The sequence below is a fragment of the Pongo pygmaeus genome, chromosome 1 (genome assembly GCF_028885625.2).
Source record: "Pongo pygmaeus isolate AG05252 chromosome 1, NHGRI_mPonPyg2-v2.0_pri, whole genome shotgun sequence".
NCBI lineage: Eukaryota > Metazoa > Chordata > Mammalia > Primates > Hominidae > Pongo > Pongo pygmaeus.
Window position 1 is genome coordinate 170302565 of NC_072373.2, and position 27627 is coordinate 170330191.

At 38.2% G+C, this 27627-nt stretch overlaps 1 protein-coding gene across 1 annotated transcript in view; it reads left to right on the forward strand.

Annotated features, from left to right (window-relative positions):
* Nucleotides 1–27147, forward strand: part of C1H1orf87 (chromosome 1 C1orf87 homolog) — a 144503-nt gene extending 117356 nt beyond the window's left edge. Inside the window, exons 9-12 of the mRNA XM_054438574.1 lie at nt 3993–4057; nt 16399–16478; nt 19741–19948; nt 26708–27147. Of these exons, the coding sequence (XP_054294549.1) occupies nt 3993–4057; nt 16399–16478; nt 19741–19948; nt 26708–26868 (514 nt within the window). The 3' untranslated portion in view covers nt 26869–27147. The remainder of the gene's footprint in view (nt 1–3992; nt 4058–16398; nt 16479–19740; nt 19949–26707) is intronic.
* The last annotated feature ends 480 nt before the right edge of the window (nt 27148–27627 follow it).

The window sequence follows — 27627 nt, forward strand, 5'->3', positions numbered from 1 at the left end:
AAATATAAATAAACGTAATGTGGGAAAATCAATTAGTTGCTTGCCCCAAGCTGTGCCCTACCCACCTATAAGAAGTGCAGAAAACAGAAAATACTTTATCCCTTCACCACAATCTTCCCCTTGATTTGGGGACCCAAGTCTTGACCAACCAGAAAATTACACAAGTGTTGTTTTATTGTGCAGCCTGAGCACTATGGTTCCCCACATCTCCTTTCCTTCCCTCCCCTGCCCAAGGATACACACTTAACCACACACAACTCTTCTGTGCCTATTTGGAGAGCTCAACTATCAAGAATGATGGCAGAAAGTCGAAGTAAGCAAGGTGGGAAGGGGAAAATATGACTATGGTGCTTGCATCTGATGAAGGTAATATCTGATAATAAAGTTGTAGAGGTTAGTACAGAGAGGAAGATCACTGTCAGTTGTATATGATGAGGAGCATATAGCTTATGGCATACTATACCAATATGGGGTATGTGATATACAACAAATGTGGTGAGAAAATCCTATCTCTGCCCTACCAAGGTGCACCAGGTGTATGCCTGAGAGGCACCAGGAATGGACGGAAGTTGTCATCTGCCCTTGACTTCAGGTCTAGTGAGCAGTGAGCAAGGCCAAAGGAAATCAGTGCAACTCATCTGCTGGGTTGTACTGAATGTGAATAGATACTCATTTGAAGCAAAATACCTAATTAAAAAAAAAAACAAATACACACTACAAAACATGGAAAGGGAGCCAAAATTCTACAGGCTCCAAATCTCACCAGACCTTTTAAATTAATCTACTCTAAGAAAAATTTAGAAAACCATTGATTTTTTTGTAGAGTATAAGAAGCCATGTCCTCTACTGAAATGAATTGGAAAGTAATCAACATAATGAGATTTAAAGGACACAAAAATGAAACTTAAAAAGCACAAAACATGAACAGAAGAAACTAGAAAGAATTTTGGTAAATATGGATGGTTTCAAGAAAACTACAACTTTCATAGCAGAATTAAGAGGTAACGAGGAATCAATATGTAATGTCAAACTTAAGAGGCTTTTACAAAATCTAGAGAAAAATAACAAAGAAGAAAATGAGGATAGTAGATATAAAAGAATAAGAATAGAGGTTCAACCTAAGAGGCCTTGGTATTGTGAAAAAGAAAACTAGAAAAAATGGAAAACGAAATAAAAACCAACTAAAGAAACTTTGCAGAGCTGGTACAGCTGTACAGATTGAAGGGACTCGGTGTGATGTAAGCTAAATTAAGAAAAAATGTATTCACATCATTCCAACAAAACTTTTATATTATAAAGACAAAGGCAATTATTCAGGGATCCAGGCCAAAAACCCAATAAAACTAAACCAAAGCAAATAAAGAGAAAATTAATTACAAATGACCAAAAATCAGACTGACATCAGACTTCTGCAAAAATAAATGTCAGAAAACACTACAGCTGTGTCCATGGAACTGCAAAGACCACAAAAATGTAAACGAAGTCAAGTTACATTATGTTCGAATAGATTTGGAGTCAGGGCATAAATCCTGGCTGTCCTATTGATCCATGTGCCCTTGGACAAGTCAGTTACATGCCCCATAAGATGGTTGTCTCAATTAAATGAGATAATGCACAAAAAGTACTCAGAATGTTCACTCCATGCCATTTTAACTTGAAAAACTCAGTTAAAGTGGGATTTGAAATAAGGTCTGCCTGAATCTAGAATCAGGCTCACAGAACTTGTCCTCCAGTCCTGATCTGTCTGGCTTGACATTGGAGGTTTGGTACCTACTTTTGTTATTAGAATTATAGTGCCTGCTATGGCAACTAGAACCCACTCCCAAATTTAAGTTGTGAATAGTACTTTGAAGGTCTTGGGGGTAATGTAAAGAACGTGGGAGAAAAGAAATATTTGGTTAGAAGGATCTTAAAAATTGTATTGGTCATGTAAGTCCTATACCATTCAAATCAGGCAATATAGTTAAAAAAATTTTCCCTCAATCTGCTTCCCCTGCTGTCAGCATATAATCAAGAATGGGCAGAAAATTTTCTGGTGTCATTTTATCCAGAGGCCTTATCTCATGTCATACCTGATATCTAAGAGAACACTACCTGATAATTCCTAACATCTCTGAAAAAATAAATGTTGTGTAATGTGTAAATATTAATGGATCTAGGTTTTTGTTGTTGTTGTTGTTGTTGTTGTTTTGTGTTTTTTTTTTTCATCAAAGGGTCAGAAGGTGCTGTAGCCATAAACCTGGACTTCTTAAAATAGCCTTGAAAGAAATTGCAGGAAGTGTAGAAGACAGGAGATGCTTCTATTGTAGTTTATTTGCAGATCTGTGCTAATATCAGATCTTTATATAATTATTAAGATTTCTCAAAAGTGCTTGCTACTTCTTGTTCAACTTTCTCTTACTTGCCTAGACCTACCACTGATATAGTCATCAGCTTATCTGACTGGCAGTCCTGCATATCCACACTTATCTAATATCCATCACTTATCTAATATCCATCACATATCTATCTAATCCATCACTTATCCATCACTTATCTATCTAATCATGTGCCCAAAGTGGCATGAAACTCTGGAGGTCACATGTTCAAGGCCCAATATCATGATACTTATCCTGACCAAATAATTTCTCTAAATGTTATGTCATATATAGGAAAGCCTTCATGAAGTATAAGCAAAATAAACTAGTTACATATTTAACTCATTTTATTTAAAGATAATAAAGTCATATGACATTAGAACTTTTCTTTAAAAACCCAGCATATATAGTTCCCAACTTGCTCTTCATTTTCACTTGACTTCTTCTGTTGGACAAGATGGAGAAAGATAAAGATACTTAGTTGAGGTTTGGTTGCTAGCAACAGAAACTGTCTTTTGCTAACACAAGTAAAAAGAAATATTTTCAAAGGATATGAATTAACACAAAATTGGAGAAAAATAAACTTCAGGAAGGAATAGAACCAAACATTAAGGCAGAGACAGTGGGAGAGAGAGAAGTGAAGGAGGGAAGAAGGGAGGAAGGGATAAATAGATTGAGATTAACTAGAGGGGGTGGGTCACAACATTGGCTAGGGCAAGGTATGGGACTTTGACCATACCGTAGACCCATCCATACTGTATCCAAAAGGAAACCAATAGCTGTCACCCCAGAGAAGAACATATTTATATATAAATGGAAGGTGGATGCTGGGCAAACAAATATAAGTGATTTTCAATGTCAAAGTTTTGCTAAAGTACTTTTTAAGCTTTAAATGATTACCTGGTTGTCTCTTGCAGACATATTACTTAATGTAATTTCCCACTTGGGAATTCACTGAATATTGTGTTCTTGCACTCAGCACTCATATTTTTCCCCTTCTATGTTTTTTTCGTGTTGTAATGCTTTCCATACTTGTGAAGGCTAGAAAGAACCTTTCTGAAACCCTCTTGACACAAAGTTCTAGAACTGCTTTAAGTTCTGTCAGTGAGATGCAATTTCATGAGATTTGAAAGGCAGAAGCAGTGGTGAGAGGCCAGTGGCACGGAGACAGTTTATATTATTTATTTATTTATTTATTTATTTATATCAACAGCAGTAGCAACTGCAGAAACTGGCAAGTGTTTTTTTTGTTGTTGTTGTTTGTTTTTTTTGTTTTGTTTTTTTTTTCCAGTGGCCAGAAAGCAATTTGTACTGCCTGATGACAACTTCATAGCTAGGGGCAACTGAGACATCAGCCAGATTTTCTTGCTGTTCCCTGATCTCTGGACCACATCTGCTGAGGCCTGACCCTAAACTTAGAACTTTCTGTTCTAATGGCTTTGCAATAATTCCCTATATCAAAGCCCTTTTTAATAAAGATATACAAAGTAGTTTCTGTTTACTGCATTGGACCTTAAATGATAGAAGTATCAAAAAGCTTATTCAATATCACTACCAATATAAACAGAGCTTCACTGGACATTCTTTCAGGGCAATCATATTGATCACCAATTTATGTTTCCTTTTCTTGCACAGATGGCAGAATTTTGTTGAGATGCTGACCAGAGCTGCTTCTGATTTGTTATCTGATTTGCCTACAGGTGAGTTCCATTATTTTTTTGCTCCAGAGAGACCTTCCATTTTTCACAGCTATTGTTGACTATGCTGCCTAGCTTGAGTGGTTTGCTTATTGGGTTTCATCTCATTTCTCTCAGAAATGTGAACAGCTCCCCAGTGAAGGAAAAATGGGAGTGAGAATCACCTTAATGGCTATTCTTTTAGGCCAGTTGGATAATAAAGCACAATTCTCCAAGTTTTATTTTATCATGAGACATTCTCTAGTGGCAGCCCTTATAGATGAATGCAGTACATTTACAGAAGTTAGTATTATTTAGCAGAATTTCAGGTGCACAGTCGCTTAGATCAAAGAAGCTCATAGCTAGGTATTTATTCCACTGATGTCTCAACAACAACAAAAAAACCTGTGAGATGTATATATATGTTTAGTGTAGGTTTTTTTGGTAAACATTTTTAAAAACAGAAATAACAGAAAGATCCTTCGTGGGCTATTTAATTAAATTACAATATAACCAATTGATAAAATGATGCAGTTGTAAAATAACATGGCTGGGTTGCTACAGGAAGATTTCCAAGACATATTATTAAGTGAAAATTGTAATGATGCATTGGGGAAATATTTAGCAATTAGCAAGTTTTAAATATGACAGGTGAAAAAATATGCATTGATATTAATCTGCTGTTGTAGTTTTTTTATTTACTACATCCATCAACCATTTACTGATTGCCCTTTGGATCAAAATATAAAGTACTGAATGTGCATGCGTGTGTGTGTGTGTGTGTGTGTGTGCGTGTGTGTGTGTGTGTGTGTGTGTGTCCGGGATTAAATATATCAGTCTGTATCCAAGTGGAAAAACCTAAGAAACCTTACTAGGTATTTCAAGCAGAGGGAATTTACTACAGGGGATTGGTTATGTAAGTATCCAAAGGCTGAAGGATAAAAAAGAATATGGTGAGTATATTCATTTCCCAGGGCTGCCATACAAAATACCACAATCTTGGTGGCTTAAAACAATAGAAGTTTATTCTCTCACAGTTCTGGAGGCTGGAAATATAAAATCAAGGTGTACGCATGGCCAGACTCTCTCTGAACACTCTACAGAAGAGTTCTTTCTTGCCGGTGTCAGCTTCTAGTAGCCACAGGCCTCCTTTGGCTTGTTATTGCGTAACTCCAATCTCTGCCTTTGTTTTCACAAGGCCTTCTTCTTTCTGTCTTCTATATATCTCTGTATCCAAGTGTTCCTCTTCTTTATCTTATAAAGACACCAGTCATTCTAAGTAGGGCTTGCCCTAATCTAGAATGACTTCATCTTAACTTGATTACATCTGAAAAGATCTTGTTTCCAAATACGCTCAGATTCACAGGTGCCAGTGATTAGGACTTGAACATATTTTTGAGGAGGACACAATTCAGTCCACTACAGGGAGGTAATCCAGACATTAGTAACTGTAGAAAGCAGCTATCACCTTAAGGCCGAGGGAACATAGAGGAAGGGGTATTACTATCAGAATCTAGTAGCTAGTGTCACCACACAGATGGTTCTAGGGTCTCCACGGAAATGCCAAGCAGCTGGAGGAAGGATTTCAGAGGGGATTCCATACAGCTGATTCTTGGACTGCGACATAATTTAAGGCTCTAAGAAGGTGGCTGCACTTGGGTCTCTTACAAAGCATCATATTTTCAATGAGGAGACCATTGAAGTGATGTCATGTGGCTGTTCATCTGACCTGAGGTTTCACATGTGGCTAGGGCTGAGAATGCTGAAAAACATTATAGCAGTAGCTCTTCTGATGCTAGGTGGGTACTTGATGTGTCCTCACTTGGCTTTCCTGTGTGTGTGTGCATCCCTGGTGTCTCTACAGGTCTGAATTTCCTCTTCTTATAAGGACACCAGTCAGATTGGGTTAGAGCCCACCCTAACAGCTTCATTTTTACTTAATCACCTCTTTAAAGGCCCTACCTCCAAATACAGTCAGATTTTGAGATTAGGGATTCAACATATAAATTTGGGGCAGGGGGGTACACAGTTAAGACCATAGCATATGGAATAGCAGAAAAATATGTAAAAAGATAAATTGAAGTCTCACACAACTAAATAACTACCTTATATTGGGACACTTTTTTTGTTTCTCTCTTACTCATTTTTCTCATATCTAAAATGGGCAAAATATAAAAGAAAAACGCAAACCTGCCCTATTGATCTTATAGGGTGATTGTGAGTCTGACAAACAAAATAGGCAACACATCACTAATTTTTATAGGCAACGTGTCACTCTCCAGAACTACAGAGTTGGGGTAGTGTTGCTATTGCATTGTTGTTGTTATAGCTCACTGCTTATTTACTTAGTCAATGTCTTGGTCTCTTCTCGTTTCTGTACTGCTGGATCTATGATGACTAAATGCTCTTAAGCACTGAGTGAGCCATTTTTTCCTGTCTATTCTTTAGCTCCACGGGTAAATGTTATGAAAGTGAAGCAGCGGCATTATACAGAAACTAAAGAAAGATACTCCTTATGGGTGTGTAGAACTGTGAATTTTCTCTTTCCTAGGACCTCTCTGCACTCAAAGATGCTATGCTAACCTAATTAAAATAACTCATTTTATATATACTGCCTTTATTAGAAAATTTATATCATTAAGAATCATAAAAATCCTGGGAACTTGTTTTTCAATGTACATATAATTTTCACATAAATACTTAATATCTGTGACTTACACTAATGACAAGGAGAGACTACTTTCCAGCAAGTCAAACTTCCTGGTAAGAATAACTAGAAGATTAGATAAAATACAAAAGAAAATTTGTTCGAAGACTCTTACTTGGAATTCCAACTGAACTACCAGACAGAAGGGGGAGAAAAGCTCTCTGTGAAAGGAGGTATCATGCAAAATCTCTTAAGTTTTTCATACAATATGTCCAGCTTCAATTAAAAATTGCCATGGATGATGTAAAGCAGGACATAGATTTTAAAATAACTGTAATTAATATATTCAAGAAAATCAATGACAAGATGGGGAATTTTCAGCAAAGAATTTGAATCTGTAAAAGGAATCAAATGGAATATCTACACTTAAATTTATAAAAATTAAAATTTAAAAGCTCAATAGATGGGTTTAACAGATTAGACATCGCTGATGAGAGGACCAGTGAACTGTAATACAGTTCAATAGAAAATATCCAGATTGAAGCATGGATGAAAAATTAGGATGTAATACATTTAAAAGTATGTAAGAGTCTGGGTGCTGTGGCTCACACCCGTAGTCCTAACAATTTGAGAGGCCTAAGTGGGAGGATCACTTGAGCCCTGGAGTTTGAGACCAGCCTGGGCGACAAGGTGAAACTTTGTCTCTACAAATAATAAAGAAATTAGCCAGGCATAGAGGTGCATGCCTATAGTCCCAGCTACCTGGGAGGCAGAGGTGGGAAAATCACTTGTGCCCATGAGGTCAAGGCTGCAGTGAGCTCTGGTTATGCCACTACACTCCAGCTTGTGCAAAAGAGTGAGACCCTGTCAGAAAAAAAAAAAAAGTATGCAAGAGACACATAGGAAATGGTGACAACATCTAACATACATGTAACTGAAGTCAAAGAAAAATAGGAGAAAGAGAATAAAGATGAAGTTGAAGCAATTATGATTGAGAAGCTTCCAAACGTAGTAAAAGACCTTAAACCATAGATCTAAGAAATATGATGAACTCCCATTAAGACACATATAAAAAGAGCTTAGGCCCCTCTAAACATGGTAAGGTCTAAAGTCTGAAATAGTATTTCACAAAAATGAAGTATGATCTCAAATTTGAATCTCTTCACTGTGGAGCCTGTGAACAAGAGAGAGGAAGAAGATGGTGCAGAAAGCAAAGAGCAGAGTTCCAGTATGACTGCTGACAAGGGAAAATTCAAAGGAGTCGCAGAAGAGGCTCATTGACACCCCTCAAACATTTCTTGAAGACCTATCACTCAAGAAAACAGAAAAATGGTGAAGCCTTGGCCTCCCTTTTACTAAGGAAAAAATATACTCATACTAGTTACTAATTAGAACTACTTGGGAAAAAAAGCAAACTCAATTGGTTTAGACAATACAGAGATTTTGGTTTATTTAGTTGAAAATTCTGGCAGCAGCAAAGGCTGCAGGAATGGTTTGATCTAGCCATTCAAATATCAAAATCAAGGATCTGTCTTCTTTCTGGATCTCTGATATGCCTTACCTGCTGTTGGCATCATCTTCAGGCTCTATATGGTAGTCCCTCAACTACTTGGACATTCTACAATGCAAAATAGCTATGGTAGCTATGGCCATCGCATCCTCACAGCACGCTCTTTGGATAGGTGTTCTCCCAAGAAGGACAGAACTTTACTACCTAAGAAACTGTAGCAAGTATTTCTTTTCTTATAGAGGCTCAGATTGAGTTTTATGTCCATCATTGAACCAAGACTGTGACTGGGATACCATGATAGGCTTAAACTAATCAAAGACCAAGCTTGGACTTGGAACTGGGGAGTCAATCCAACCAAACCATAGTGCACTAGGATGGGGTAGGTGTAGTCACCACAAAGCAAAACACATTTGCTATCTTCAGAAGGGGACAATGAAGGAGAGAATCACCAGAGGGGGGAAAAAAAAAAGAATGCTGAGAAGCGCACACACACACGCATACACACAAATCAGCTTCAGTCACATGGTGTGGCCCATGGGGCCTTTTAGCCCTGTGAACACTTCACCCATTTCTCTTCCCTTTTCATTCTGCCTCACCCAGGCTCTGCTCTCAGTTATTGCTTGATGCACCAGTCACTCCTGCCTCATGGCCTTTGCCTTTGCTGTAACATTTTCCTCCAATGCTCTTTACCCATATATTTTCACAGCTTGCTCTCTTGTTTCTCCTCCGTTCAGGGTTTTATTTAAATGTCACTTCTTGAAAGAGGTCATTGATGAATTCTCTATCTAAAATGGCAACTATCATTACTTTCCATCCCCTAATCATTGGTTTTAGCTGTGTTTATAGCACTTATCACTACCTGACATTCTTTGACGCATCTCTTTGTTCTCTCTATCAGAATGCACACTCCATGAAGGAAAGATTCTGTCCTATAGTGCCCAGCATATAGTAAGCACTTAAATGTTTGTTACATGAATGAATTAGTTCAAGCCACAGGCGTAACCCTACCTCTGCTGTCTTGAAAAGGAAACTAACATGTTCATTGCCTCAGTTTCCTCATCTGTCAAATAGAGATGATTTCTACCTCACAGGGTTAATTCTTTAGATTATGTGGAAATGTCTGTCATTTATAGATATTTGACATATATGAGTTTCCTTCTAACAAAAGCTTCATTCAGTAGGCCCACTGAAGCCAGAAACTTTTATTAAAGTCAGTTGTTCTCTATCCTGGTTTTACTTTAGAATCACCTAGGGAATTTTTTATTTATTTATTTATTTATTTTAATTTATTAAATTTAATTTATTAAATTTTTTAATTGATACATAATAGATGTACATGTTTCTGGGATACAAGTGACAATTTAATTCATTTATATAATGTATAAAGATCAACTCAGGGTAATTGGGATATCCACCATATTACATTTTTTATCCATTTAACAAGTTCGTATTTATTAAATGTTTACTGTGTACTAGACACCACGCTAAGCTCTGTCGTGAACAAAGCAGACATGTTCCTTATTTTCATCAGTGGTGTTGCCTAGAGTAAGAAGCTAACTTGCAATAGAAACTCACTATCAAGAAAAGGTAAGAAAGTAGACGCTAATTGTTGGACCTAAAACGAGTAATTTTTGATAATTACAATCATGAGATACAAACTTAAGAATTCCATAGATCGTAATCTCTAGTTTGTTTATTTTAGTTTAAACAGGCTGGTATTTAATTACTAAATGATATTAAAGTCAGATTTTAATTTCCTTCATTAGGCATGTCTATGAATTTCTTTTTTTTTTTTTTTTTCGGAGTTACGGATTTTTATTTTTTATTTTATTTTATTTTATTTATTTTTTTATTTTTTTCTTTTATTATTATTATTATTATTATACTTTAGGTTTTATGGTACATGTGCGCAATGTGCAGGTAAGTTACATATGTATACATGTGCCATGCTGGTGTGCTGCACCCACCAACTCGTCATCTAGCATTAGGTATATCTCCCAGTGCTATCCCTCCCCCCTCCCCCCACCCCACACAGTCCCCAGAGTGTGATGTTCCCCTTCCTGTGTCCATGTGTTCTCATTGTTCAATTCCCACCTATGAGTGAGAATATGCGGTGTTTGGTTTTTTGTTCTTGCGATAGTTTACTGAGAATGATGATTTCCAATTTCATCCATGTCCCTACAAAGGACGTGAACTCATCATTTTTTATGGCTGCATAGTATTCCATGGTGTATATGTGCCACATTTTCTTAATCCAGTCTATCATTGTTGGACATTTGGGTTGGTTCCAAGTCTTTGCTATTGTGAATAATGCCGCAATAAACATACGTGTGCATGTGTCTCTATAGCAGCATGATTTATAGTCCTTTGGGTATATACCCAGTAATGGGATGGCTGGGTCGAATGGAATTTCTAGTTCTAGATCCCTGAGGAATCGCCACACTGACTTCCACAAGGGTTGAACTAGTTTACAGTCCCACCAACAGTGTAAAAGTGTTCCTATTTCTCCACATCCTCTCCAGCACCTGTTGTTTCCTGACTTTTTAATGATTGCCATTCTAACTGGTATGAGATGGTATCTCATTGTGGTTTTGATTTGCATTTCTCTGATGGCCAGTGATGGTGAGCATTTTTTCATGTGTTTTTTGGCTGCATAAATGTCTTCTTTTGAGAAGTGTCTGTTCATGTCCTTCGCCCACTTTTTGATGGGGTTGTTTGTTTTTTTCTTGTAAATTTGCTGGAGTTCATTGTAGATTCTGGATATTAGCCCTTTGTCAGATGAGTAGGTTGCAAAAATTTTCTCCCATTTTGTAGGTTGCCTGTTCACTCTGATGGTAGTTTCTTTTGCTGTGCAGAAGCTCTTTAGTTTAATTAGATCCCATTTGTCAATTTTGGCTTTTGTTGCCATTGCTTTTGGTGTTTTAGACATGAAGTCCTTGCCCATGCCTATGTCCTGAATGGTAATGCCTAGGTTTTCTTCTAGGGTTTTTATGGTTTTAGGTCTAACATTTAAGTCTTTAATCCATCTTGAATTGATTTTTGTATAAGGTGTAAGGAAGGGATCCAGTTTCAGCTTTCTACATATGGCTAGCCAGTTTTCCCAGCACCATTTATTAAATAGGGAATCGTTTCCCCATTTTTTGTTTTTGTCAGATTTGTCAAAGATCAGATACTTGTAGATATGTGGCATTATTTCTGACGGCTCTGTTCTGTTCCATTGATCTATATCTCTGTTTTGGTACCAGTACCATGCTGTTTTGGTTACTGTAGCCTTGTAGTATAGTTTGAAGTCAGGTAGTGTGATGCCTCCAGCTTTGTTCTTTTGGCTTAGGATTGACTTGGCGATACGGGCTGTTTTTTGGTTCCATATGAACTTTAAAGTAGTTTTTTCCAATTCTGTGAAGAAAGTCATTGGTAGCTTGATGGGGATGGCATTGAATCTGTAAATTACCTTGGGAAGGATGGCCATTTTCATGATATTGATTCTTCCTACCCATGAGCATGGAATGTTCTTCCATTTGTTTGTATCCTTTTTTATTTCCTTGAGCAGTGGTTTGTAGTTCTCCTTGAAGAGGTCCTTCACGTCCCTTGTAAGTTGGATTCCTAGGTATTTTATTCTCTTTGAAGCAATTGTGAATGGGAGTTCACTCATGATTTGGCTCTCTGTTTGTCTGTTATTGATGTATAAGAATGCTTGTGATTTTTGCACATTGATTTTGTATCCTGAGACTTTGCTGAAGTTGCTTATCAGCTTAAGGAGATTTTGGGCTGAGACAATGGGGTTTTCTAGATATACTATCATGTCATCTGCAAACATGGACAATTTGACTTCCTCTTTTCCTAATTGAATACCCTTGATTTCCTTCTCCTGCCTAATTGCCCTGGCCAGAACTTCCAACACTATGTTGAATAGAAGTGGTGAGAGAGGGCATCCCTGTCTTGTGCCAGTTTTCAAAGGGAATGCTTCCAGTTTTTGCCCATTCAGTATGATATTGGCTGTGGGTTTGTCATAAATAGCTCTTATTATTTTGAGATACGTCCCATCAATTCCTAATTTATTGAGAGTTTTTAGCATGAAGGGTTGTTGAATTTTGTCAAAGGCCTTTTCTGCATCTATTGAGATAATCATGTGGTTTTTGTCCTTCGTTCTGTTTATATGCTGGATTACATTTATTGATTTGCGTATGTTGAACCAGCCTTGCATCCCAGGGATGAAGCCCACTTGATCATGGTGGATAAGCTTTTTGATGTGCTGCTGGATTCTGTTTGCCAGTATTTTATTGAGGATTTTTGCTCAATGTTCATCAAGGATATTGGTCTAAAATTCTCTTTTTTTGTTGTGTCTCTGCCAGGCTTTGGTATCAGGATGATGCTGGCCTCATAAAATGAGTTAGGGAGGATTCCCTCTTTTTCTATTGATTGGAATAGTTTCAGAAGGAATGGTACCAGCTCCTCCTTGTACCTCTGGTAGAATTCGGCTGTGAACCCATCTGGTCCTGGACTTTTTTTGGTTGGTAAGCTATTGATTATTGCCACAATTTCAGCTCCTGTTATTGGTCTATTCAGAGATTCAACTTCTTCCTGGTTTAGTCTTGGGAGGGTGTATGTGTTCAGGAATTTATCCATTTCTTCTAGATTTTCTAGTTTATTTGCATAGAGGTGTTTGTAATATTCTCTGATGGTAGTTTGTATTTCTGTGGGATCAGTGGTGATATCCCCTTTATCATTTTTTATTGCATCTATTTGATTCTTCTCTCTTTTTTTCTTTATTAATCTTGCTAGCGGTCTACTTTAACACCCCACTATCAACATTAGACAGATCAACGAGACAGAAAGTCAACAAGGATACCCAGGAATTGAACTCAGCTCTGCACCAAGCGGACCTAATAGACATCTACAGAACTCTCCACCCCAAATCAACAGAATATACATTTTTTTCAGCACCACACCACACCTATTCCAAAATTGACCATATACTCGGAAGTAAAGCTCTCCTCAATAAATGTAAAAGAACAGAAATTGTAACAAACTGTCTCTCAGATCACAGTGCAATCAAGCTAGAACTCAGGATTAAGAATCTCACTCAAAACCGCTCAACTACGTGGAAACTGAACAACCTGCTCCTGAATGACTACTGGGTACATAACGAAATGAAGGCAGAAATAAAGATGTTCTTTGAAACCAACGAGAACCAAGACACAACATACCAGAATCTCTGGGATGCATTCAAAGCAGTGTGTAGAGGGAAATTTATAGCACTAAATGCCCACAAGAGAAAGCAGGAAAGATCCAAAATTGACACCCTAACATCACAATTAAAAGAACTAGAAAAGCAAGAGAAAACACATTCAAAAGCTAGCAGAAGGCAAGAAATAACAAAAATCAGAGCAGAACTGAAGGAAATAGAGACACAAAAAACCCTTCAAAAAATAAATGAATCCAGGAGCTGGTTTTTTGAAAGGGAATTTTTTAAAAAGTACTGAGTTGGGTTCTCACCTTCTGAGATTCTGACTTAATTGGGCTGGTGTGAAGCCTGAGCACTGGTAATTTTTAAAGCTGCCCAGGTGGGTCTAACATGCAGCCAGTGCTAAAGGCTACTGATTTCAAGTCATTAGTGAGGGCAGACAGGAGCGCTGGCTATGTAACTATCAGAATCCACTGGAAACCCTGTAAAACCTGGCCCTCCAACACCTGGAAATCTCTAGAAGCCAGCTTGGCTTATTTCCTCTGGTACAAATCTTCAACTGGCAGACTAGACAGATGGTTATTATTTATCCTTCTTGCTGTGTTAGAAAGGAAAAAAAATAGATCTGCCTCAGGTTTTTCAAACAATTTTTACATGTGCAAGCCATTACCTTTTTATATGCTGTTAGGTATTAGGAAGGAGAAAGGGAAGCTTAAAAGAGACCAAGTAGACTAGTATGTATTTTTTCCTAATGGAAGTTTTAGAAGTGCAGACAGTAGAGAGGAATGGGGCTAGGACAAAGTTTAGGTTCTAGATCTTATTTTTAAAAGGATAATGCATTGAACAGTGTCCCAAAAAATGTCTGGCACATCATAATTAATGTTAGTTTCTCTTCTCTGGGGAAGCTCGATTTGCTTAAGGGCACATAATAATAATAACACAACAACAGATAATAATACTTTGAATTGAGCATCTTCCCTGTGTTAGGTATTTTACATAGGTTTTTTTCTTTAATCTCCCCAGTATTATTGCAAATTTCTGTAATTTCACAAATGAAAGAATAAAGACCCAAAAGCTTGAAGCTGGTAAAGAGAAGAATCAGGGTTAGATGTTAGGTCTGTCTGTTCATCCTCCTCCCCTTTCCCCACATACTGCTTCAAGAATCCCTTTAACAGGAGAGCTGTATGATTCAGAGTATTTTGAACCTTTTATAATAAACAGAAAGCTTTTCTTTCACATATTGGTTGAAATAAGCAGTAGCCAATGCTACTAGTTAAGGATGGGTTCTCATGACAACTTAAACGTTCAACAGATCAAATAAGATCTGCCTTAAAAGGCCGCCCTAACTGGATGCCATCACACTCTTCATTTAGCCACTATTAAGGTTTGTTCTATATAGCATCTGGGGTAGATATGACAGGATAAAGAAATACAGAGAAAAATCACTCCTCTCCCAGGACTGGAAAAGAATTTGGAAAAATGGCACTAAATGTCTAGTGACTTTATTTTTCAAACTACGTATTAGGACACATGATCATTTATTCAACATGCATTCATTGAGTATTTAATTCTAATGAGGGGTGCTGGGGCTTCAAAGAAGGTTATGAAATCACGTGTCTTCTTCATCAAGAAACTGAGGGAGAACTTTCACAATGATTCCTAAGTGTGATGCTAACAGTCCATATAACAAATTGCTTTTAAATTGATATGTGCATTTATTTGTAAAAATATCCTTACCTAGATAACACTATTAGTTAACATTCACTGAACACTTGCTGTGTTTCAGGTACTTGCTTTACACTTTCTAGTCCATTTAATCCTTACAATAGCCTATAGGTGTCATTATCCCCTTTATACAGAAGAGGAAACTGAGGCACAGAGAGGACAAGTAACTTGCTCAAGGTCATGCAGCTAGCAAGGAACAAAGCCAGGAATCAATGCCAAGGCATCTAGGTCCAGAGATTATACTCTCAACCACTATGGTACACTACCTCCTTTGTTTAAAATTTATTGATTAAATCATTTTTATTAAAAAATAGTGAGACTCAATTTAGAAATAATATACATTTGTTAATGGCATATCTGAATTATGCACTTAATAATAAAGCTGAGGCTCCCAGAAACCTGTGCTGTACAGTCATCACACAGACTTGCAAAATAAATAAGTCACCAAGTCAGATGGAAGGTACTGAGTGATCAATGAAGGATACCTACAATAAGGCTCAGAGGATTTCCACAGGTCTTAATATTTGTTTGTGTTTTTCCTGCATCCTGTGGAAATCTCTTGTATTCATGAAGGCAGCAGCCTGCAGCAAGTAGTACCTGGAAAACAGAATCCACTGGATTAGGGATGAGACTGTTCAACCTCTTCCCGTCCAATACCACTGACCATTGAAAGGAGCAAGGAAGGAAGATGAGAAAGGTTGTGCCTGGTCCTTTGGGTGCACGTGTGTGTAAAAGGAGGGGCAGAGGTTCTTAAGAGGCAGGACCACAGGAAGACGTCCCTTCAACTCCCTAAGTTACAAAAGCCTTTCTTAGGGCCTTGCTACAGGTTGTTGTCTCTGCTTTTCTGGAACTCTCTGCTCTGTGTGCATCACCACCATCATCTTTGCCTGGATAACTCCTCTTCAGTAGTGATAAGTGCTACAAACACAACTAAAACCAATCCTTCAGGTTGCGAATTTGTTTCACTTCCTCCAAAACCCCCACCACTGCTACTCCTGCCCCCAAAGAAGTTTAAATACTTTCCTATTTTCTCATATTTTTCTTTAGTTTTATTTATAGTAACTTGTAACTAAATAATAATTTAGAGTCATTGTTTAACATCTACTTCCAAATCTGAGGTCCACCAGGGTGGGAATCAGGTTTTTCTCACTCATCAGAGTGTTCCCATTACCTAACACAGTGCCAACCACAGAGCAAAGCCTCCATTTTTTTGTTGTTGTTGTTGCCTTGTGTATATGTGTGTGTTAAATGAAGAGACCAAGCTAAACCCTTCCTTGTTTTTTTTTATTCCTGTTCAGGAAAGAATGAAAAGAAAGCCCCTGCCCCTCCAATGGAGCCTGAAGTCCCCGAGATGTCTCAAAGCAAAACTGAACATATGGTATGCACCTGGGGTATATAGAGTTTGGGGGAAGGTTTTCATGGATACTTGGCCTTTTCTCTGATGCTGGATGGGGCTCTCTCCTGTGGGTTTTGATTTTCTCCCAAACCCTTGATGTCAGACTGTCTTTGACTTCACGACTCTCCTTGGGCAAAGAAGGAGGCAAAAGAACTACTTAAGTGTGGATTAGTTTCTGTCCTTGCTGGTTTGCAGAAACCTATTGCCATCACTTGGTGATTGGCTTGCCACCTGCCCCAAGAAATTGGAGTTGTAGCATACATCTGGGTGTCCTTCCAAAGCTTGTGACCGATTCACAAACTGCCATCAAAATAAAGAGTGGTTATGAGATCTATTTTAACATCTTAATTCCAACTTCCAGAAACTGAGGGTGACCTTTTCCCCAGACACCACATTTTAAAATGTAATAGCCTCTCTGATTAAAAAGAAGAAAGAAAGAAAAAAATCTGGCAAGCAGTTAAAACCCATTTTAATATTCCCAGCATTTAGCCAGGAGAAGTTGTAGACAGAATTTAAAAACAGCCTGAGTTTTTCTGTTGTTGTTTTTTAAATGCCCGGATTAGAACATAATTCATCTTAAAATGATGGGAGGCCTCCTCATGCACTTCACACGTTGAAATATTTTAGAAAATAGTACCCATTTTGGCAAGCCTCTTGCCATGCAAGAAACAACAGCAAATGCTTTTCTCCTTGAGTGTTAAGTCTGTTGTGAATAAGATTATAAAAAATATACTTTGCTCTTTTATTTTGCCTCTTGTTTAAAGAATTTATTGCATCTCTGCGATAATTGATTCTCCTCACATTCCTGTACAAACGGAATTGATTGTCCCACTTTTTAGAAAGGCAAATTGAAGCAGGGGTCTGGTAAAGCAAGTTTCGTATTGTCCTTGAGAAAAGCATTCATTCATTCACTTATTCATTCATTAAACATGTCTTGACAACCTACTGTGTGCCAGCCACTAGCCAGACCTCAAGGATACATTAAAAACTATCTCTCAGGCCCAATCTCTGGTTCTCTGGTAGAGGTAATACTTGAAACAGACATAGACAACATCCAGTAGGAGTGCTATGATGGGGAGCTACAAAGAATCACCTCTTGCCCAGCCTGGGGCTGTTGGGGAAGGCGTCCCACCGGAAGTAAACAATTAGCCAAGTCTTGAAGAATGAGTAAGAACCCAAACAATCAAGGCATATATGGCAAGAAGGGTTTTTAGAACAGAAGTAACAGCATTATAAAGGCAAAAAGGTATAAAACAGCTTCCATTTTTCAGGTTTTTGTGGCCAAAGAAGAAGATATGTATATAGGACTAAGAGAAGATTAGCTGGGTAGATAAGCAAGAACTAGAATATAAATGATTTTGTGTGCCACCCAAGGAATGTGAACTTCATCCAGATACAGTGGGATCAAAACAGTGAAGGATGTATTCATTACATTGTTAGTTACTTGCTTAAGTCTGATTCAGGTCCCTACAAATCTCCCCTTTTCCTTGTCTTCAGTGGTCAAAGAGAGAGTGTTGAACTATCTAAAGAAATATAAAACTACTAAAATTAATTTCTCAGATCCAAGGGCACCTGTGATCTCTCTAAAATTATCCATCAAAATGTATGCAAATGTGCATTAATCTGGTCAGATTTTCTAAAGCTTTCATCTGATTTCTAAAGTAGTCCAATGCTCTAAACAAAGTACAAGAATCACTATTCTAATTTACTATGTAAAAACTTTCTGCTTTTCGTAAAATTGATTTTATCAAAGTAGAATTCTTTTTATAGGAATCCGTTAAGACGTACTGGTTGTTTGTCATCCATGTGGGTACAATTTCATATAGCATTCCATGATCTCAAACAAAAGAATTCTTTACATTCCCCAGCAGCAACTTAATTCATGTTTGTTAACCAGCTCAGAATTTGGCTTCTTATTGCACTTACAATTCTTTAGGGCTTTGGGATTCTCACAGCTTATATATGAGAAGTTTGAGACAAAGGTACAAAATTGGAAAAATTCAGACATTTGAAAGTTGGGGGAACACAGATGGTATACAAAAATTAGAGGCATAATTTTATGGTGAATTAATTAGGAATATTTAGATTTCAATGAACAAAACCAACTCTACTAGCTTAATTTATTGGAAGAATAGAGAAGCATATTATGCTCTCAAAGGACAGAAATGCAACAATGAACTAAAACCAGAGACTCTAACACCATCAAGACTTCCTATATCTTTTTTCTTCTCTCTGTTGTCAGCTTCATATTCTCTCTCTTTCTTTCTCAGTAGACCAGCTTTTTCTCATTTGCAGTACACAAAATGGAAAACCTGCTAGAGTTCCAATATCTCACACATAATCACCTCCATTTTTCTCTGACAAATAGTACCAAAATTCCTGGACAATGGGTTTTTGGTTCATTTTGTATTAGATGCCCAGTCCTAAACTATGCAGATAGAACATGGCAGTTCTTTCTACAGCCGTGTGGATCAGCAGGAAGGGCAATTTCTGCAAAAGGTGGGCTGGGCAGATCAAATAATAGATGCCCACTCGCTGCACATAGTAAAGGTCAGAATGCCTTATATGGCACTGCTGGGACTGATGTGTCTATTTAATTCTGAAACACCTCTATTTTATACTGGCAATGAGTTTAGGACACTAAGATGAGCTAGCCTTTATGCCCTGCTTCTAGTCTTAGGTTTACTCTAAGATGTGTGTGATCTTAGTAAACCACTTGTACTTACTGGGCCCCAGCCTCCTTTGCTAAATGAACAAGACTGGCAGACTAAGAGTGCTTTAACATCTTTTGAAATGGACCCACAAGCCTAAGATAATATCATTATTGTTTCGATCATCTTTTGTCAAAAACCTCACACTCATGACCCAGAGGTATTTCTTTCAAGAAGTATGAGCATTGTCTGAAGTCTACCCCCTGCAGACCCCACTAGTACAAAACAGAGTAGAACATCATGAAAAGCCTCAGTCAGTTACAAAGTTCTTTGCTTCATGCAAGTCAAAAATTAAAACAATAAAAATCATGATGTCACCCTTCTCTTTAGACACACACACTTAACATGTTTGTATCCAGCAAGATTTGGCAGATATGATCTTATGGCACTGAAGATTTGAAGCTCGTCCTCTTAGCTTTCCAAACTCAAACCTTGCTATAAATCTTGCTAGTTGTGTGGCCTCATCTTTGGCCAAGAGATTGGAGAAGCTCTGGGTGGTGAATGTGTTGCCAATGCTTTTGTTGTTTTGGTAGAAAACTCCAGAAGAGGAGCTGCAGCCAGAAAGCTCTCCTGCTGAAACTTCAGCCTGCAAAGATCCTCTGAAACCTTTAAAGATCAGGCCAGTCTCCCAGCCCTTCATGAATCCAGCTGTGAAGAACGAGGCTGAGGAATGTGAGAGGTGGATAGACAGGTTCAGGAAGCTGGAAAATGCCCTCTACCTGTGTGATCTGAGTAACACAGGTGAAGTATGAATTGTAAAGCTGGCATAGCTTTCTATTTGTGTTCTAGTCTAAAAGTAGGCACCTCATTTTCTTTTGCCTCTTGAACAAATGATACAATTAATATATAAATCATGCGCCCTGCACTGTGCTGAGCACAATCCAGAAATATGAAGACGAATCAGACAGGAATCCCATACCAGATTGCTTATAATTTCTTTGTATTCCCAATACTTCCTGTACCCTACTGCCAAAAAGTAAACCCACAATCCAATTTTATAATTCCTCTAATTAAAATACCTCAGAGACACCCCACTGATAAGAGGATGAACTCCAAACTCCTTAGCAAGGCAAAATCTGGTCCCTATCCACCTGGCCAATCTCTTCTCCTACTATTGATATTCTCTCAGCACGCCCTGCCCAGTAATAATGAATAACTTGCCTTGCCTCAAGCAGGCCTTGTCTTGCACATGCCTGTGCCATTTCTAACTCCCAGCCTTTCATCTGAGCTCTTTGTTTCCTCTCTACCTACCCCACCCCCCACTAACTCCCCATCTTGTCCCCTGGCTAATCAATACCTAAACATCTTTTATGTTTGAATTCAAACACGATTCCCCTGAGACTCCCAGACAGATCTAGGCCAACTTTCCTATGGCTTCTTAGGATTCTTTAACATCCATCATCATATGCAACATATTGTATATTTTTTGGGGGGGGCTTATTACTATCTCACCAATAGACTATCTTCCTTTTTTATCCCTGGCACCTTGCACAGTTTTGTTTTGAGGAAACAAATACATGAGCCAATGTGCGTAAATAACCAAATCCAAGATAGATGGCGATAAATGTTGTTAGAGTATGCTCTGTGGGCATTCAGAGAAAAGTGAATTTCTTCCTGGTGGGGTCATCATGGAAGGCTTTGTTAATGTTAAATTGATCATTAAACTTAAAATGCAGTTTGGTCACAAAGGAATGAAGTAGCCTTTTCTGGCAAAGGTGCAAATGCTGTGTGTGAAGCTCAGCGCAGGGTGCTCAATATAGGGGCTATTAAAAAGAATATTAAATGATAAAGGTGGAAATAAAGAATGGGGCCAGATATTGAAAGATTTTAAATGCCAGACCAAGGAATTTGGAGTCAATTCAAAGATAATGAGAGCACGGAGAGTTTCTAAGTAGAGGAGTGGTGTAATGAAGTTATACTTCAGAAGGATCCTTGATGACTACGTGCAGAATTCAGGAGAAAGTGAAATAAGGGAAAGTGGAAAGGAGAGAGAGAATGAAGTCTAAAACCACGCCAGAGTGCTGGGAAAAGAGGGAGCAGGTAGAAAAGCACATGGTCCCAAACTGTCTTATTTACTTACATACTGTGGTTCATGAGGAGTTGGTATACACATTAGTACCATCTAGAAGTAATCATATGACAATAGCAATGTCTGTCTTTTCATTCTCTTTGTATGTTTTTGTTTAGCTTTGAATTTCCAGAGCAACTTAATTCTAGACTACAGGAAGTATAATTGCCATACAAAATCCAAGGACTCTTAATAATTATACCAAAGAGAAAAAAAACCTGAAATTTTTAATTGAAAGATTCATCTGGTTGAATTATAAAGTTATTTATTAAAAATCTGTTATGAGCCTAGAGCTGTGTTAGAGGCTGAACCAAGAGGAAAACTGGAAAGGATGAGACATGGTCTCTGGCCTCAAGGAGCTTACCTTTAGGTAAGACACAGAGACTAGCAATAGTTCGGTGCCAGTAAACAAACAAAATTAAAACACAGCATTAAGTATTACAAATGAAGGTACATGGCTTGGCATGGTGCCTCATGCCTGTAATCCCAGCACTTTGGGAGGCTGAGATGGGAAGATCACTTGAGCCCAAGAGTTTGAGACAAATAAAGGCACAAATGAGAGTTCAAGAGTCAAAAGGAAAGTGAAGGTATGAAATGAGGCTCACCATCTAATGTGAGGCTTGGGACCGAGAGAGGACTCCAGGGGAGAGAGAGAACTTGAGCTGAGACTTCAGGTAGAATTTGGATAGTTGGACAGGTCATCCCGAGTTTGAAGTCATCTCCTGCAAAAGTTAGAAGGTGAGAATGAGTATGATGGAGAAGTGAGTACCAAGACAGGACTGGAGGTGGATGTTGGACATACAGTAAAGTTGAGAACCTATTATGAACCCTGAGGGATAGGATGAGACTTCATTCTTTACCCAGTATCCAAACGTACATGCAGAGGAAGGCATAATGAAAGCTGAGATGGATGATTTAGGGAAGGTCCTGGAGAGAAGGAGATGAAAAGGTTATTGAAATAACCCTGAGTCTGGTTATTCACAACAGGGCTATGAGAGTGGTGATGAGGTTATAAGCAATAACAAAACATTTTTTAAAAAAATGATATTTCTAAAGAAACAAATGCTTACTTGTGATAGTGGATAATGGATCATAAACTTAGTGGCTAAGACACTCTCCAAAGACTGGGAGCTTTCTCATGCTTCTGAACCGTTCTGAGGAAAAACAGAGTTTGTTGACTTTGGAGTCAGATTCCGACAGATTTGAAATGCCTTTCTCATGGCCTCTTCACTATTTATGCCTGTTTTCTCTGTTTCCATGAAATTCATTAGTTCCTCAACAGCCAAGGAATGTGTCAGCCAGATCTGGGAAAATCTACAACTGTCTTTAATGAGGAAAGAGGATTAACTGAGGTCACTTTGTTGGTTTATTAACCCACAGTACTTAGCAGACCACCATAGCCCCATTCTAGATGCTGAGCAGATGATATCCGCTTTGCCCATGGATGAATCACTAGTCTTTATTATGTGCAAAGAAATATGTAGGCCAGCATGTTCTTCATCCAGGATGAGGACAGGCCATCCATCATCACATCAGTGCTTCTGGGAACCTACTGTGCTTATTCTCTAATGGGGGTTGTCAACAAAATAGCCTTGAGGAGAAGGGATAAGGAATGACTATGAATAACTGGTCATGTTTTCTAAAGAAAAAAAAACAGTGGTTAAGATAAATGTCTGGGTGAATGTTGCATTTGGAATTTTCCCAGTGAAGTGAAAGCTAAATAGAAAATGTTTTAGAGTACAAGGAGGGAGAATGCAATGAGAGCCTTAAAGAAATTCCTCTGCATGAGCCTGGACTTTACATATACTACATCACTAAATCCTCACATCAACAACATGCTGAAGGGATTAGTATCCTTATTTACAGAGAAGAAAGCCAAGCTCAAAGTGATAAAATAATAGCCAGTAGGATGGTAAGCCATAATTCAAGCCTCGCTCTCCGTGAATCCCCACTACACCCAGTCCCATGACATACTAGAAAGAGCACACGATTTTGCTTTTTTTTTTATCAGAAGATTTAGATTCAAATCCAGACTCCACCAGTTGCTGATCCGTAAAAGCCAGTCACTTACGTTCTTTTCACCTGTTTCCTCATCTACAAAGTAAAACTGATAATAATAAAACATACTTCCCAGATTTGAGAAAGGATCAAATGAGATAAAAGATTGAAAGTTCTTTATATACTGTACAATGAAGTTGATGTTGAAAAGGTTCTTATGGTGGGGTGCAGTGGCTCACGCCTGTAATCCCAGCACTTTGGGAGGCCAAGGCAGGTGGATTACCTGAGTTCGAGACCAGCCTGGCCAACATGGTGAAACCCCATCTCTATTAAAAATACAAAAATGAGCCGGCCGTGGTGGCGGGTGCCTGTAGTCCCAGCTACTCGGGAGGCTGAGGCAGGAAAATCGCTTGAACCCAGGAAGTGGAGGTTGCAGTGAGCCAGGATCACACCACTGCACTCCTGCCTGGGCAACAAGAGAGAAACTCCATCTCCAAAAAAAAAAAGGATTCTTATTATTTTTTTTATTTTGGTTCTGGTTAGAAAAGACAGGCTTTCCAACACTAAGATGGATTGTAAGGGCTATTTTATGCAGCTGTTCTGGGCATCCCCTAATGACAGAGTAAATTAGACAGATACAAATTTCATTCAGTGGACTTTTTGTTTGACTCTAGGAATCTTCTGTCAATGGTAAAGCTTAGAAGATAGAAAATACTACTGTGATTCCTAGATGTATTTTTTGACATAACTTTTAATTTTTAATTAAAATATAAACTAAATGCTATCTATTTTAATAAGCAATTACATATATAATGTCTATATATTTTTAAAATAATGTTGATGACATAATTATTATAATTATCCTATAGTAAAATTTCACATTATTGAGTGCTTACTTGTACTGGATACTGTGTGAACTTAATATTTTATTGATTTTCACACAATTTAATTACCCCTATTTTCTTTTCCTTCTTTCCCTCTTTCTTTCTTCTTTTGACATTTATTTATTTATTTATTTATTTATTTATTTATTTATTTATTTATTTGAGACAGGGGCCTCACTCTGTTGCCTGGGCTAGAATGCAGTGGCATGATCACAACTCACAGCAGCCTCAACCTCCCAGGCTCAAAGGATCCTCCCACCTTAGTTGGTGCATGCCACCACACCTCACTTATTTTTTTTTCTTACAGTCATAAACTTATTCCAAATCCATGTCTTATATTTCCAGAGGTAAGGTGTGGAGAAATGGCGAGAGGAAGCAAACCTGGACAGGACTGAGAGCAGCCATCCTATCCAGAAAACTTCGAAGATGCAATTGACCAACTCAAAGAATGAGGTTTACATAAATGCAAGGACCACTGTTCTAATGAGAGAGACAGACAATAAATAGGCAATGAACAAACCAGAACAGAATAGAAAATGAACACACTGGAATAGAACAGAATAAATTAGGACCCCACCTATTGTGGCCTACTGTTAAGAATAGCCATTAGAGAGTAGTTGAGAAGGTGGCACCATGCACAATAGTACTTGCACATTTAAAAATGAGTAATATTTGGTATCTTAAACTGAGATGATAAGTATCTACCATTGCCCAACTCTAATGGACTAGTAGTGGCTTTCCGCAAAATGACAAGGCACTGCCTCTGGATTCTTTAAGAAGGAATTTCACCATCACTCTTACAGTTCACACACATGAAGGAGAGTAAAAGAGGCCGGGCACAGTGGCACATGCCTATAATCCCAGCACTTTGAGAGGCGTTAGGGGGAGGATTGCTTGAGCTCAGGAGTTCCAGACCAGTCTGGGCATCATAGTGAAACTTCATTGCTACAAAAAATAAAAATATTAGCTGAGAGTGGTGGCACATACCTGCAATCCCAGCTACTCATGTGTTAGGTGGGAGGCTCCCTTGAGCCCAGGAGATTGAGGCTACAGTGAGCCATGATCGTGCCTCTGTACTCCAGCCTAGGCAACAGAGTAAGACCCTGTCTCAAAATAATAAATAAATAAATAAATAAATAAATAAATAAATAAATAAATAAAATGACCCCTACTTGAAGCAATCTCTTTCCCCTCATTCCATAACGTACTGTAGTGGTTAACCTTAGGCAATCAAGAGACTTGCAGTCTCTAGGCTTTAGTTTCTCCCTCTGTGAAATGGGTTATTGTAAGGATTCAATTAGTTAACATTGGTGAAATGCTTGGAGCAGTTCCTGGAACATAGTAAATTTTATATTTAAATATTGGTTATTATAGTTATTATTGTTGCATCCCAGTTAATTTTCTGAATAACTTCTCTCCCCCACAGGACAGAGAACTTCCAGAGGTAGCAGAACAATTCTCTAAATCTTCTGTATTCCCAAGCACAGTTATCAGACACATAGATACTTGCAATTAGGGGCTTATGAGTGAGTTATTGATCTTCAGTGATGCCGTGGTCTACACTGCGACTCCTCCCAACAGCCATCAAAATCTACCCAATCTTAACATGGAAAGCATACTGACATTGGTATTGGCATATATAATGTGTGGGTACCAGAGCATATCCTGCAGTCATACACATTACCACCTCTATTACGCAGATTCAAACTCTGAGCTATGAGAAGTTAGATGCTTCACCTGTGATTTCTGAGGGCTCAGGGACAGTCAATCCTCTGCATCTTTGTATTCCGCAACTACAGATTCAACCAACTGCATATCAAAAATATGTTAAAAAATAGAAATAAAATATAATGACATGACAACAACAAAAAAAGTACAAATTTTAAAACACAGTATAACAACTATTTGCATTGCATTTGCATTGTATTAGGTGTTACAAGTAATCTAGAGATGGTTTAAAGTACATGGGAGAATGTGTATAGGTTACATGCAAATACTACTCCATTTTATATTGGGGCTTGAGCATCCATGGGTGTAGGTATCACTGTTGGGGAGGGGTATATTATGGACCTAATCCCTGCGGATACCAAAGAACATCTATAAATACATTTAGAGAAATGCATTTTAAAAATAAGCTGTTTAATCCTTGCATGTTTAGGAATGTGTTTGGAGACTTTAACAAGATAAAAAGAACTCAGGACAATTAGAAATTACTTTTGCTAGGCACTCCCAGTGTTTCAAAAATTGGCCTTACAAGTTTTAAAGTTACAAAGAAAAGCCTAAATTGCTTTAGAATTTATCTGTGGATCTTATTGGATCCCATCTTGTTCTCTCTCCTCTGAAATCGCCCCCAGATTCTTCCTGATATCTGTGATGCATACCCACGACTATAAATATTTTTTAAGATGCCACTTGATTTTTAAGAAGCTTAAAATTGCAAAATATTAGCATTTAGTCTTTACCTGGAAGTCATTCAAGCTAATATATAGTTTTCTCTGTTTTCCCTCCATCCTCTTTAAAAAACCTTCCACCTACCCAATCCAATCACAGGAGTTCTGGAGAAGGAACGAGCCAGACGCCTCATTCACAACTACAATCTCATTTACAACCTGTCCCTGAGCCCTCAGAAAATCGACCAGGCCTTGCGCAGATTCCGTTCGGGAGAAAATATGCTCTTGGAGCCAGCACTGCGGTACTTAAAGGAGCTATGATAACAAGCCCATATTGTGAGAACAGATGTTTCCCTTATCTCCCTTTTTACCCAGACACATGTTTCTCCCCAGCCTGAGTGTCGTGGCGGAGGCATTGTCAGAGTGGAGGCCGATGCAGCTATTGTAGATGCTTTTGATTTGGACTTAGTTTCTGGCTATGATGCTTGCTCATAAGCAGCTCAAAGTGATCAGAGGAAACCTAGTTTTAACTTTTGATGTGGCAAGAACCCAGCTATTTAGAATCTCCTTCTGTTTTAATAAAACGTATTATTAATATTACATGTTTGATTTTTTCCTACATTGCTAATCAAACTATGTTGTTTCAAACCCCACAATTCCACATAGTAAAAAACACATTACATGTTGCCACTTCCCCACAGTGCCTGGAACCTAGTAGACCTATGAACATCGTTTTTGGATAGGTAAATCATCCCTTCTCCTGGTCATTATTCTAGGAAGGATTTCCACACCATAAGAAAAATAAAAGTATTACCAATACACTATCTTAATCTTAAGCGTAGAAGAACCATTTCAAGTGAGGTTTTCTGAACAAGTCCAATATTTTCTGCAGTACAAAACTAAACAACATTACACTGTCTCCAGGGGTATTTTCCAAAAGTCCCAGATAGAAGTTTTGAGGAAGGACTCCTTGGGACAAAGGGTTTTGGGAATAGGTAACATCCTCTGCTCTGCCTGGACAGGAAAACCAGGTGGAACTTTCCATCGGTTCCCATAGTTCTTCTGTTCTTAACATGCCCC